The sequence below is a fragment of the Ceratotherium simum genome, chromosome 7, assembly GCF_057802395.1.
Source record: "Ceratotherium simum simum isolate JZ-2026a chromosome 7, ASM5780239v1, whole genome shotgun sequence".
Taxonomy (NCBI): Eukaryota; Metazoa; Chordata; class Mammalia; order Perissodactyla; family Rhinocerotidae; genus Ceratotherium; species Ceratotherium simum.
Window position 1 is genome coordinate 22,921,252 of NC_141906.1, and position 12,494 is coordinate 22,933,745.

Sequence of the window (12,494 nt, forward strand, 5' to 3'; positions counted from 1 at the left end):
TAGTAGATTTTCTAGCTTTCCTCTTATTGGTGATATCTAGTTTCATACCATTGTGGTCAGAGAAGGTATTTGGCATAATTCCAATCTTTCTAAATGTGCTGAGACTTGTTCTGTATTCTATCATATGCTCCATCCTGAAGAATATTGTGTATGCATTTGAGAGGAATGTATATTCTGCTGCTATTGCATGGAATGTTCTATAAATGTCTGTTTGGTCCATTTTGTCTAATGTATGTTTCAGATCCAATGTTTCCTTGTTGAATATTCTTGTACCTAAAGAATAATCTCGGCTGACAACTTTTTTCTTTCAATACTTTGAACATATCCTCCTACTCTCACCCGTTCTTTAGAGTTCCTGCTGAGAAATCCACTGATAGCCTAATGGGGGTTCCTTTGCAGGTCACAATTCTTTTTCCCCTGGCTGCTTTTAAGATTCTCTCTGTGTCTTTGATTTTTAACAGTTTCATTATAATGCGTCTTGGAATCAGTATTTTTGCATTGAGATAATAGGGTGATCTCTTAGCTTTGTGAATACGGATGTAGAAGTCTCTCCCCAGGTCTGTGACATTCTCAGCTGTTATTTCTTTAAATAAACTTTCTGCACACTTCTCCTCCTCTTCTCCCTCCAGAATCCTGATTATTCTAATTTTTGTTCTATATATGAAATCTCATAGATCATGTAGGCTTTCGTTGCTCTTTTTCATTCTGTTTTCTTTATTCTCCTTTAATTGGGTTATTTCAAAATTCCTGTCCTATAACTCACTTATTCTGTCTTCCATTTGCCTTGCTCTGATTCAGATGATTTCTATTGCATTTTCCATTTCATTCATTAAATTCTTCAGCTGCAGAATTTCTGTTTCTTTTTATGATTTTTATCTCTTTGGTAAACATCTAATCTTCTCATGTATTTTTTCCCTGATTTCATTGAATTGACTTTCTGTATTTTCTTGTAGCTGAGTTTCTTTAAAACAGCTGTTTTTAAATCTTTATCAGCCATGGCACAAAATTCCATGCCTTTATGTAAGGTTATTGGAGAATTATTATTATCTTTTGGTGATGACAGGTTTCCCTGATTTTTCTTGCCCTTGTAGTTTTGCCTTGCTGCTTTCACATTTGAAGTAGCAAACACATCCTTAAGTCTTTACTAATGGCCTTCAAATGGGGTATTCTGTTTGTTGGTGCTGGGGTTTCCTCTGCCTTTGTATGGGTATGCCTGCTCCACTCTTCCAGCTCTCTCTTGTGGCAGAATTCTTATGCTTTTATATCTTCTCTGGTTCTTACAACTCACCAGGCTGGCTACCGGAAACTTCTCTTTTGTTTTCCAGATGGTGGCACTATACTTCAAGTGTGTGGTTTCTCCCTTATCCACTGCTCTTGGTCTCTTTTTCTAATATCGCTCCATTCACAGACTGGCTCTTACTACTGAAATCAAGAGTGCACACAAGGAGCCAGCCACAGACTGAGGGGAGTTGTGGGTTTAGCACTCGGGGTGATGGGGTTGCCCACTGACCTGGTTGGGAGATCTGTGGGTGAGGTTCTCCCACAGTATCATGGGAGGACTTGCTGCTGAAGTCCTGAGTACAAAAAATAGGGACTGTGTCTCCTTAATGTCCTTTGATATTCTTATCTGCCTCTTTCCCAATCTCTTCCCTCCTCCCAGTCATGGACGCCCTGCTTCAGCATTCTGGGTGCTTCTGGAAAGAAATGGGTTTCTCTAGCCATGTCCCAAACAACTAGGATAACCAGGCACTCACTCACCACTCTACTTTTCCCCCATTGGAGAGGTCACAGCCACACAATAGTTTAGCCCCATGAAATGTCATCAAATCTGCTGGAATCTCCATTCTGGAAGGCTAGACTTTTGCAAATTTTCTCCCATCATTGGGTGTCTGCCCAGGTCAATACATTCTAGGTTCCTTCTGACCATGGCAGAAGGGATTGGGGCAGGTTCGTCAGCTCCACTGGTTCAACTCCACCACTTAGGTCTTCTGCCTTTTTACCAGATGCACAGGTCTTCTGCCTTTTTATCAGACTCCTCTCACATCCTTTGACATATGGTGCCAGATACCACAACACCCACAGAGGCACTTCTGTTTGTGGATGGATGTCTAATTAGTTGTTTTAAAAGGTGCACAGACAAAAAGGAAGAGTATCTTGTGTCACCATGACGCTGACATCTAGAAGAGCATTTTAAAGGACAGCAGACTAAATAAATATCATGCAATGGCCTAAGAGGAAGTGACAGAGAGACAGGAAGGAAATCATTCAACAAAGGTGTGCAAGAAACTAATAGAGGAAAGACGATGGGTAGTACCACTCTTGATTTTAAAGGAAACATCAAGCTATCAAACTCATGCACACTTTCAAACTCCAACCCTCAGCTTATGCTCTCCATGCAACTGATTCTGTGTAATAGGAAGTGCCAAAAAGCCAGGCTATTAAGTTGCAACTCACCATGACAACTAAAAAAGGCAATCCATGCTCAGAACACCTACAAAGATGTCTTGCACACAAGAAATTCAAAGATGGTGTTAACAAATATATTTGTTGAAACAGTGAAAGGAGGGGAGGAGAAAGCCTTGAACACTTACTTCTTTAGTACACTCACACTTTTGGCCATGAGGCTGACACTTCCAAAGTTCATGACAGGCTAACTATGTGTCTTTTTTTCCCACAGCCATGGGCACAGCAGAGTCCATCCCTGATAAGCCCCTGCTCAGAGGCAAAAGGAGGCAAGATCTCCAAGAGATGCTGAGAGAAGTAGGACTGGAAGTTGAGTACTGGATACCCAAGCTGCAGGAACACCTGGGTGTGACCTGTGCCCAGGCCTTACAACACCTAGAGGAAAAAGACCTCCAGAAGCTGAAATCCCAGGCACAACATCCCTGGGAGAAAAGGGCCCTGGAGAAGCTGCTTAACCTGTCGCACTCAGATAGTATTGCAGAGTTACAGGACTCTCAGGTGGAAATGATACAGAAAAAGCAGAAGCAGGCAGAGCAGGCACTGCAGGAGCTAAGAGACTTGCTGTCTGAAGGGAGGCAGCAACAGGAAGAGGCAGTGAGGAAAAAAGAGGCAGAGCTGAGGCAGGCAATGGAGATCCCCAAAGAGTACTGGCCACCCCCTGAAAAGTCCCTAAGAGAAGTCATGGAAAACATGCAGAGACAACTCAACCTCATGGGGGAGACACTGTCTCACAGGCAAACCCTCCCAGATAGAGATCTGGTGAGATGGGCATCTGGAGGGCTGGCCCTGCGGGGAATTTACAAAACAACCTACCAAAGGGACCTAATAGAGAGGAGAGAGGAGTTACTCAGTGTCCCCAAGGAGTTCTCACTCTCTGGACCTGAGCAGGGCACACGGATGGAAACAAAGGAATTTACATCTTCTCAAGCAGAATCTGTGTTCACCCAGACCATAGAGAAGCTGGGCTTCAGTGTAACCACCTCTGCCAAGGGCAAAGCTTGGGGATTTAGCCTGGAAACTGGTCTGGATCACAGCACACATTCAGAATCCAAGGGGATTGGACAATCACATTCTGAGAACTCTTATTTCTGCTCAACCAAGTTTAGCTATGTCCCGCTGGCCTCCTGCAACTTTCCCATTGATCAGCTCCAGCTCTCCAAGGCTGCTCTCCAGGAATTGCAATGCATTGAAGACCTTCTGGCTCAGCCTGCAGGCTCAGACAGACTCCCCTCGCTGAGGGACAGGACCGCAGACTTCTTCCAAAGGTTTGGTTCTCATGCTAACCAAGGCCCTCTGCACCTCGGAGGAATCTACTGGTGGAAAGCCATTTCAGAGGGCTTCCGATGTGAGCAGCTGGCAGAAGTGAAGCAGCAGTCAGCAGAGGCCCTGGACAGTTACATAAGGGGCAACTACAGTGGCTTTGGAGTGACAGTTGCTACAGGTGTGGATGTGTCAGGTTCTCATTCAGAAGCCGCCTCTCAGAGCACAAACTTCCAAAATCTCCAAACCAGAGTCCAATTATCTGTGGCCCAGACAGGTGGCCCACCAGAAGCAAATGGCCTTTTGCAGTGGAAAGTTGGCCTAGTTGCCAATAATCAAACCTGGTGTGTCATTGACCGGGGATTTCAGCTAGTGCCCGTTTGGGACATCATCCTCTCCAGCCACGGAAGCAATTTTAAGGATCCTTTTCAGGTAGCTAACTGCCTGAAAGACAGCTATGTTTCTCTGACTGGCCTCACTGCCCAGATCCAGGATGGAGAAGAATTACTGAGCGCTCAGAAGGAGGCTAGGGTTTTCCTAGATAATGTGAAATCCTGGGAGGTATCTGATCCTGAAGGACAGCTTAAAATACTGATAAATTTCATGCAAATGTTGATAGAAAAAACAGAAAGTTATGACACTTGGATTAACATATGTCTCACAGATTGGGGTCTGCAGAATTTTCTGGTAAACACTGTCAACTTTGGCAAAAAGTCTTCGATTTATAAAACTGAATTTATTAAATCTCAGTTGCGCAGCCTTCTGGATCCTCACATCTACAGAGTGACAAACTTTCCTCAGGCTCATTCCATCATGCAGTGGATCTTCCAATCAGAGTCAGACCAAGAGCACGTCAACATCTCCCACTTTTCTGAATTAATTAAAATCTTAAAAGAAACCCAGAATGACCTCATGGCAGTGCAGGCCAAATCTGAGTCCCCAGAAACAGTGGAGGAAGCACAAAGGAAAGCAACTTATGAAGTGAGCTTGTCTCTTGGCTGCTTCTTGAATTACCTCCAAGTAACAGAGCAGCCAGACACACAGGTCTTGCTACTTTCCATTGCTGCTGGTGCAGGATATCATGTCGTAAACAATACCTTTCAGTATCTGCTGGGGTGTGATCAGTTAGACTACCTACTGGATGAAATGCAAACTGCCCAAGATAAATACCAGGAGCTCAAAAATATTTGCAGCTACAGGGCTCAAGCATTCCTGGTGCTCACAGGTCTGACAGCTACTGTTGGAGTCACAGCTGTTTCTCCAGATGAGAAAACACAACGCTTGGCATTCATAAGACATCATATGGGGCAATCTTTGTCTAAAGAAGTTGTACATGTCCTCACCAAACTCGGAGCAGATCATGACTGGGAAAACCTAGAAAAAGACTTGCGATTGCTCATTGATGGGAATTATGAAGCCACCGTGTCTTCGTTGCAAATGGATGAGGTGAGAAAACAATTACAAAGTCTCTTCCATGAAAAGAAACGGCTCCATAAACCACATGATAAAGAAAATAGCAAATCGGACGTCATAGAAAATGGAGCCTTCCTAGAATTACTACAGCGTCTAGGCCTAGAGCATTATTACCCAAAAAGGATGAGCAAAGCTGACTTCCATCTGATCTACAAGACTTCTGTGTACAACACCCAGCCTAGCTCTGAATGTGAGCTTCCCTTCTATTTTCTGCAGAAACTACTGATGCTGGATTATGGGCTGAGATACCTGGTCTTCAAAGGTGATGGAAACACAGAGAATCAAGTCTGTTCAAGAGCCTCAAATCAGGAAAATGAGGCTTTTGATCCATATGAAGACTTTTTGGAAGACAGTGATAGCCCCACTAATCCTGCAGCCACAAAACCCAGGCCCCATATTCACCCTATGGACATTCAGATGGCAGTACTTCACTGTGCAGATGATTTTGCCAGACAATATATTTTGACCAAACTTTCCATTTGTCAGTTTGCCCTCCCCCTTCTCATACCTAATCCTTGTAATTCTCAAATTGAATTCTCTCTCTGGTCTCTCAGTCAAATTAGAAGAAGCTGGCAGCAAGCAAAGAAATCACCAAAAGAGGAGAAGGACAATTACAACAATCAGCAGATGAGTCGTGTCTCTACCCCCATTGTGTCCTTTATTAGAGTTGGAAATGGCTTCTCTGCTTCCAAATCTCAGATCATGAACTGTCTTCTCAGTAATCGTAAACATGATGTCTTTTTTCACCGACACTGCAGAGAGAGCAACAAAGACTGTCTCCTGATGGAGGGTGTAGTGGAAGTCTGCTGGTTCTGTCCTGGGGGGGGCGATGAGGACAGATTTGGCACTTGCTTGACTTTCACCAATCTTCATGGAGATGCAAAGGATCATGAGAAGCAACTCACTTTCCTCCATGAGGTCTCTTCTCTCATTGTGGTCCTCATGTCAACTTCTGATGACAATAAAGAAAACCGAAAAGTTGTCCATGACCTGTGTCAGTCATCAAAACCTTTGATCTGTTTGCTTGATGACAAAGAAAAAACCATGGCCAATAATTCTGGCCTAAGAGTGAGATTTGGGATCAGGAACAGAAATGAGGCAGAATTAACAGAGGAGCTCACAACTGCAATCCGACGTTTGTTAGAGCTCTCTGGCACTGCTCTCAGCTTAGAGGACTGTGCCCGGATTGCTTGCAAACAAGGGTTCCTTATTGATGAAGATCAGAGTGATTGCAGGGAAGCCAAAGAAAAGGCAGAGATTCTAATGGCCCTGTTAAAAGAAACACAGATATCTCAGATGAAGGAAAACTTACTACCCCTTCAAGGAGAACTGTGGCACCTTTGGTGTAAAAAGGACAAAGAACTCTACCATCTGAGAGAAAAGGGGAATCGGAGCATTGAACAACACAAGAATGAGATTGAGACAGATAAACAAATAATACGGCACCGACAGTTGACCAGAGCCTTTCCTCTCAATGATTTAATGCGGTCTGTCCTCGAGACTCTAAAAGAACATTCAGAAACTCACATCAAACTGTACTTCTTGCAATGGCTGAGTGTGTTTTTGGACAACCTGACCACTGGACACTTGGAAAAACTGAATGAAAAGAAAAAGTCTTTATACAAACAGGTACAAACAGAAAAGCAAAAGGCACCAAAGAGCAGCAACATAAAAGACTGGCAAAATCAGATAGAAGCTCTCTCTGCAGAGATTAGTAAGTGTACCTTGGGAATTGAGCAACTTCTCAGAGAAGTTGGCCAGATCTATGAAGCTCTAGAAGAATCTTCATCCACCAAAGATAATCTTTTTCTCTCCCTTCCCCAGATTGCCGCAGATCTGATGATATCTGGTGTTCATGTTGAACTCATGGATGGGGATGCTTCCTATGTGCCTCTAAAGTGGGTGGCTGCTGTGTTTGACAAGGTCGCTGAGAAACTTGGAGACAAACGGCTGTTTGTTCTCTCTGTCCTTGGCCTGCAGAGCTCAGGGAAGTCCACCCTGCTGAATGCCCTTTTTGGGCTGCAGTTCACTGTGAGTGCTGGGAGGTGCACCCAGGGGGCCTACATGCAGCTCCTGAAGGTGGAAGAGACATTCACAGAGGAACTTGGCTTTGACTTTATGCTTATTGTGGACACAGAAGGACTTCGGGCCCCAGAACTCGGCAACAAATCCCAGAATCATGACAATGAGTTGGCATCTTTTGTCATTGGACTTGGAAACTTGACTCTGATCAATATTTTTGGGGAAAATCCATCAGAAATGCAAGACATTCTACAAATTGCTGTTCAAGCCTTTCTGCGGATGAAACAAGTAAAAATCTCCCCAAGTTGCCTCTTTATCCATCAGAATGTGGGGGAAGTTACAGCTAAAGACCAAACTATGGAAGGACGAAGGCGGCTAGAGCAGAAACTAGATGAAATGACAGCAACGGCGGCTGAACAAGAACAGTGCTCAGATGTAACCCACTTTAGTGATGTCATCAAGTTTGATGCAAATACTCATGTCTACTACTTTGCTCACCTCTGGGATGGCAATCCCCCAATGGCCCCTCCCAATCCTCGCTATAGCCACAATGTCCAGGAACTGAAAAGTAGAATTCTTGAGATTGCCAAAGAGGAACCTAGGGGAAGGATCATGAAAATATCAGATGTAAAATTCCGAGTTCAAGACTTGTGGAGAGCTCTGTTGAATGAGAACTTTATTTTCAGTTTCAGGAACACCCGAGAGGTGATGGCCATGAGCAAATTGGAAACCATGTATAACTACTGGACCTGGGAGCTAAGGAGTCATGTGCTGGGCTTGCAGAACAAGCTGATCAATCAGATTCAGAATGGAAAAATCCAGATGTTCAGAACAAGCAGATTCGAGGCTCCAGTTACAGAAAAATATGAAGCCATCAAGCAAGAATTGGAGAAATATTTTAATGAAGATCCAGATAGTGAAATACTGGTTCAGTGGAAAGCAAATTTTGAAAATAAGCTGATAATCCTTAAAGAGGCACTTATTTCAGACAGCCAAAGAAAAGCCAATGAACTTATTAGTTTTAAGAAAAGTCATGAAAAACTGGACAACCAAAAGTCAGCTTATGAAAAGGAATTATTGGAAAAAAGCCGAAAGTTAGCTTTAACTGTGAAGGGCAAAGAACTGAGTGAGGAAGAGCTACATGAGAAATTCGATCAACTTTGGAAAACATGGGTCAGTGCCGTGTCCTCAACTCTCCCTCCAATCACAGAGCCTAAAGTTGATGTGGATTCTGAAGACATCCTTTTGAATTATTTCAAACAGGAGAAAAACATGGCGGACATACTGAAGGAATATTCTGGAGACAAGTTTCAAATCAACTATGACAAACATGTAAAAATTACTAAGAAATTTCACTTATTTAAAAGGGATTTAGAAATCCGTGATAAAGAGTCCATAAATATGAGTACTGAGCACATTATTTCAAAATTTGATGAAACTCTTAATAACATTAGGCGGCAATGGTGTGATTACAATCCCAGTTATTTCCATGAAATTCTGAGAATAATAGATGAGGAGGTGAAATCTGCACCCACTAATGAAAGATACACATTTACAAGTAGATATAAAATTGACTTAACTCTATGTTTATTCCAAAGAGCATCAGAGAAATTTAAGGAGATGCACATGGCATTCAAGATAGCAAATGATCCTGTAAACTATCTGGAAAGCAAGAAAGATGATTTCTTCATGAGTTTTAAGATTTCTTGTCAGGGAGCAACCTCAATCAAAACATTTGTCGATTTTCTGTGGCAAAAACTCGCTCCTGCTGTTTCCACCACCATATGGGAAAAAATGACCCTTAACATTGCTGGAGACATACGAGCTACCTGCCCGACATTCAATGGAAACAGGGCTAACCTGGAGAAACACATTCTCATATCTCTAGCAGAAGATGAAAATTTTGATAATTACTGGCATTACATTCATAATCCAGAATCATTTTTTAGGAATTACATTAAAAACCATGTTGAAAGATATTGTTCAAACAAAGGAAGTGAAAAAATGAAGTTTTTTTTAAAAATAAGTTTAGGTGACATCAAGAGTGCCATTCTCTCAGCTATTCATGAATCCACAGCAATAGCCAAAGATAAAAACAGCACTGCATCTAAGTGGTTGGATTTGTTCTGTGATCATCTAGGGAGTAACTTGATCTTTCCACGAAAAGACTTGATAAGCATTGAACACCAGGAGATTAAAGATATTGAGTTTCTCAAAGAAGCCATGAGTGAAGCTTTGGATCCTGCAATGGAGAGAGTAGAAAAGAACGATTTGAGTATGTCTGTAGAAAAAATGTCTCCTAAAATCCAGAAAATGCTCTCTGAACATCTCTCTGGGTGTTGGAAACAGTGTCCCTTCTGTAAAGCAGTTTGTACAAACACATTACCTGCGCATGACGGAGACCACAGTGTTCCCTTCCACCGTCCTGAGGTTGTCAATGGAATAAGCTGGTATAAAACAGACCACTTTGCGATCGAGTGCTGTAGCAGTCTGGTAGCAAGTGATTGTCTTCTTGTTTTGAGAGATGACTGGCAAATCCCATATAAGAACTATCGACAGGCAGGAGAGGAGTATGCCACATGGAGCATCACCCCAGACTCATCCACCCAGCCATACTGGAAATGGTTTGTCTGTCACTTCAGATCAAAGCTAGAAGAAAAATATCAGAAAAAATTTATAGGTAAAGGTGAAATCCCTGATGCCTGGACCAAAATCACGAAACAGAATGTGCTTGATGACTTGAAAAAACAATAATATTCAATGACCACAAAAGAGCGCCAGTGTCTCAACAAAAAGGTCACAGTACCTGAACAATCCTAAAATACCTGCTCCTCACGATGAGAATCCTCATTATTTTCACTTTTCAAATGACATATCTAAAAATACATCAAGTAACATTTCAAGAGTTGAAGATTTCCTGTGAAAGGACTTCGTTTTTCTTTGCTTCTATTCCTCCTGGTTTAAAAACAAATTACTAAAATATATGAACATATAATAAAATCAAACAGAATCCACTTAAAATAATGACTTCATATTTTAAGCTATTATTCAGAATGTTGGTTTTAATTTTAAATTATATAATGTTACATAAAGCCTCAGAGAAAGTCATTTTTATAGAGGGAAATCAAAATCATTGCAGACTGCTACAAATTTCTATAGAATAACTATATGGATATCTCAACCAGTATACAGTTCTTAGCTGGAAGCTACAAATTGCCTTTTTTTTTAAGTGTATTTTTTCACCCTCTGAAATTATGTGGAAAAGTTACTAACCGTTGATTGGAAAACATTCATGGAAAGTTCCTGATTCCCAAGCATAGTGATATTTAGGCATATTCTGTTCCAGGAAACAATAAAAAACAGAATTGGCCAGGATAGAGCCTGCATCAGTTCAGGAAGTGTTATCAAGCAAATATAGAAAATAGAAATCAAATAACTGTTTTTTTCATTTAACCATCGCTCACTTCTTCCCTGGCATCTTGGCACTTTCCTGTGCATGTTTAAAAGAAAAAGGTTCACAAGAGCTTAGGTATTCAAAGCCTAGTGCTATGTACAAGTCTGAAAAGAAGTGGCTTTTGGGAAAAGATTTGTGACCAGGTCAAAAGGGCCAGTGTAATCAAGGCTGTGGACAAGGTCAAATTTGATTAAGCCATTATTGATTAAAAAGACTATTTCTCCAAGAATAAAATATCAAAAAGTATACAGTTTTTAGCTTCTGATATTTTAATAAGAGATTCTTCTTTATCTATTAAAATGTCAGGAAATACTTGTCTCCAAATCAGGCGCCCTTGTGACTTCACACTATTTGAGCCATAGAGTCATGATCCGAATAAAAATGAAGAACACTCTAATGCCAACCAAGGACCTTAGAGGGAAAACAAATCATCGTTCTACAAACCTGCATCTTCTGAAACAATGACTTATATTAGGTTCTCAACACTGATGATCTAAAGGAATTCTGATACAAAAAGGTGAATTTCTTCATTTTGGACATAAGGGCATGCATTGGCTTCCATTTACAGGCACACTCTCTACCCCTCAATAGCCAGTGAAAACAGACAGTCCAGGGAACAGCAGTCCAAGGATTTGGATCTTCAGAGCTGGGAGACAGGAGTGCTGACTCTGCTGTCTTTGTCTCCTCAAAGGGCTTTGAGAATAATCTCAGTTTCAGGTAAAATGACCCATGACTCCAGAAGAAATCCTGAAACAGAAAAATTGCGAAGGCAACAGGTGTTCTTGAACAGTATGGTTTTCTTTTTGTTCTCTGGAAAATAGTCTCTGTGAGAGTTGGAAGGACCTCCTAGTATGATAAAGTTGAAATGGAAATAGAACACCTGCATAGCCTGGTGCCTGTCTCTCACATCACTGCATCCTTGAAAACTGCACTGTTCAGTTAACATTTGCTGAGTGTTTTTTGTATTTGTTTAATGAATCCATAATGGCCTTTAACTAAGAAGTATCATATATCACATATTAAATTTGATTTTCAAGCCAAAATTGTTGTATATAAAGAAAAAAGATCTTTCATAAATTCCTCAGTCATTTAAGCAGTCTGATTATTAAATGAGATTCAGAGGCTGTGCCCAATAGATCCCAAAACCAACTGGCAAGAGGTAAATTGGGATAGAGAGAAGATGACTATGTACGAACGGGGTTTTCTCTGATAGTAGTGGAGAGTAATACTGCCATCAAGATGGGGTCAGGATTAAGGAGATTATGGTGTCAGTGAGTTGTGGTCACTGAGGGAGGAGACTTCAGGAACAGTGGAGTAGGGCGGAATGGAATCAGTAGGGATGAGAATCACATGATCATCAAGAGTGTCAGACACTGGGGTCCAGCTCCGGTGGCCTAGTGGTTAAGTTCAGCGTGCTCCACTTCGGCGGCCCAGGTTTGGTTCCAGGGCACAGATCTACACCACTTGTCTATTAGTGGCCATGCTGTAATAGCAGCTCACATACAAAATAAAGGAAGATTGGCAACAGATGTTAGCTCATGGCAAATCTTACTCAGCAAAAAAAAAAAAAAAAACAGTTGGGGACACTGGGCCCAGGTGTAGGTCACAGGATTAGAGGTGGCCAGATTGTAAAGTCAGTAGAGGTAAGGTTCACATGGTCAGTGGAATGGGTCTCTCAGAATTAGTGAAAGTGAGAAACAAGAAACACAGGAATTGGGGGTCACCACCTCAATAGATTTAGGGGATTTCTAGAATACATTAAGTAAGAGATTCCAAGTGCAGTGGGAAAGAAGGCGTCATAAGGCCTGTAGGGATGGGGCTA

At 41.8% G+C, this 12,494-nt stretch overlaps 1 protein-coding gene across 1 annotated transcript in view; it reads left to right on the top strand.

Annotated features, from left to right (window-relative positions):
* The window catches only part of LOC101403124 (interferon-induced very large GTPase 1-like), a 35,224-nt gene extending 23,034 nt beyond the window's left edge, over positions 1-12,190 (top strand). Inside the window, exon 2 of the mRNA XM_087433280.1 lies at positions 2,678-12,190. Within this exon, the coding sequence (XP_087289406.1) occupies positions 2,680-9,972 (7,293 nt within the window). The 5' untranslated portion in view covers positions 2,678-2,679 and the 3' untranslated portion in view covers positions 9,973-12,190. The remainder of the gene's footprint in view (positions 1-2,677) is intronic.
* Positions 12,191-12,494: the final 304 nt, after the last annotated feature.